General features: G+C 35.9%; 1 protein-coding gene across 1 annotated transcript; it reads left to right on the forward strand.

The window, feature by feature from the left end:
- Positions 1–276: 276 nt before the first annotated feature.
- Positions 277–1,088, forward strand: LOC120287098 (disease resistance protein RUN1-like). The gene is made up of 2 exons (XM_039299778.1): positions 277–950; positions 1,035–1,088. The coding sequence occupies exons 1-2, from the start codon at positions 501–503 to the stop codon at positions 1,086–1,088; spliced, it is 504 nt and encodes a 167-aa protein (XP_039155712.1). The 5' UTR covers positions 277–500.
- The last annotated feature ends 520 nt before the right edge of the window (positions 1,089–1,608 follow it).

Genomic DNA, 1,608 nt, shown 5'->3' on the forward strand with positions numbered 1-1,608 from the left:
GCATGATAGGATTATGGGGACCAGGAGGCATAGGGAAGACAACTTTAAGTTTAGAACTTTACAATAATAATTATAGGCAATTTGAGGGTTCATGTTTTTGGCGGATGTTCGCAAAGCTTCAAAAGAACCCAAAGGTTTAGTTGCTTTGCAAGAAATATTGTTGTCTGAGATATTACCGGGACGAAAATTAGTAGTGTCTAGCTCTCATAGAGGTATTAATTTAATGCAAGATAGACTTTGCCGCAAGGAAGTTCTCTAGTTCTTGATGATGTCAATGACAAAGAACAGTTAGATGCTTTAGTCGGAGAACCGGGGTGGTTTGGTGAAGGAAGTAGGATCATCATTACCACAAGAAATAAGTATTTGCTAACTTCTCATGGGATAGATGAAGATCACATCTATGAAGTTAAACCTCTAGAGTATTATGATGCTCTTGAACTTCTCAATAAACATGCTTTTCAAAGAAACAACAAAAAATAATAAGGAAGGATCTTGTAAATATGGCTTTGCATTATGCTAATGGACTTCCTTTAGCACTTAAGGTATTGGGTTGTTCCCTTTGTTGTAGAAGAGAACGTGAGTGGGAAAGTACACTGCATAATCTTGCCAAGTTTCCTAACAAGATCATCAATGATGCTCTTAAGTGGAGTTATGATGGACTAGAAGACCATGAAAAGGAAATCTTCCTTGATATTGCTTGTTTCTTTGAGGGGCAATCTAAAGAGTACATTATGAGAGTTCTTGACTCTTTGGACTTTGACCCTACAATTGTTGTACAAGTTCTTGTTGAGAAGTCCTTGATAATTGAAGAGAGAGAGATCATACGAATGCGTAACTTGATTCAATTGATGGCCATGAATATCATTAGACAAGAATGTCCTAATGATCCTGGAAGACGTACTAGGTTATGGCTTTTTGATGATTTTCGTAATGTTCTGTCAAGGCATTTGGTAAGATTTGCTGGTGTTGATATTGATTTTTCTCTCATTATTTAATTTTGTATATTGATTGCACTACAAATTCTATGAATACAGGTAACAGATGCATTACAGTCGATAGTTTTAATTTTACCTGAGCCGAGAAAATAAACATAGGTCCTAATGCTCTTACAAATTTGAGAAGGTTGAAGAAGCTCATCATGAAGAATGTGCATAACTCTTTCCAAGATCCCATCTATCTTCCTAGTGAACTAAAATGGTTTGAATGGCCTGAATGTTGTCCTTCCATCCCAAAATCTTCCTCTGGTCCTAAGGAGTCAGCTAAACTTGATTTGCATGAAAGCAACATCCAAGCACTGACTAAGCAACTTAAGGAGAACTTCCAAGCATTGGATAAGCAACTTAAGGTGCGCATTTAAATGAATAGTCTTTATTTCCTTATCTTCTACATATCCATTCTATTTTGCATATGAATATGAATATGCATGTGTATTACTAAGAACTTTGAATGCGACACTTACTAACTCGGATGATGCTTGTTAATGTTCTTAATAAACATCCGCATCTATTAAATTGTTTATATTTGACTAAAGCATTAATTACAGGATGTCGATCTACTACATGAACCAACATAAATTGAATCCTCCCGTTTTAGGGGAGTCTTAAGCAC

Source organism: Eucalyptus grandis, chromosome 8 (assembly GCF_016545825.1).
Source record: "Eucalyptus grandis isolate ANBG69807.140 chromosome 8, ASM1654582v1, whole genome shotgun sequence".
In the NCBI taxonomy this organism is placed as follows: domain Eukaryota; kingdom Viridiplantae; phylum Streptophyta; class Magnoliopsida; order Myrtales; family Myrtaceae; genus Eucalyptus; species Eucalyptus grandis.

What these genes read in the sequence shown, in the direction of transcription:
- LOC120287098 (XM_039299778.1), top strand. Translation starts at nt 501, where the DNA reads ATGGCTTTGCATTATGCTAATGGACTTCCTTTAGCACTTAAGGTATTG. An exon ending in ATGTTCTGTCAAGGCATTTG is followed by an intron (nt 951 to 1,034) that starts GTAAGATTTGCT and finishes CTATGAATACAG; the next exon opens with GTAACAGATGCATTACAGTC.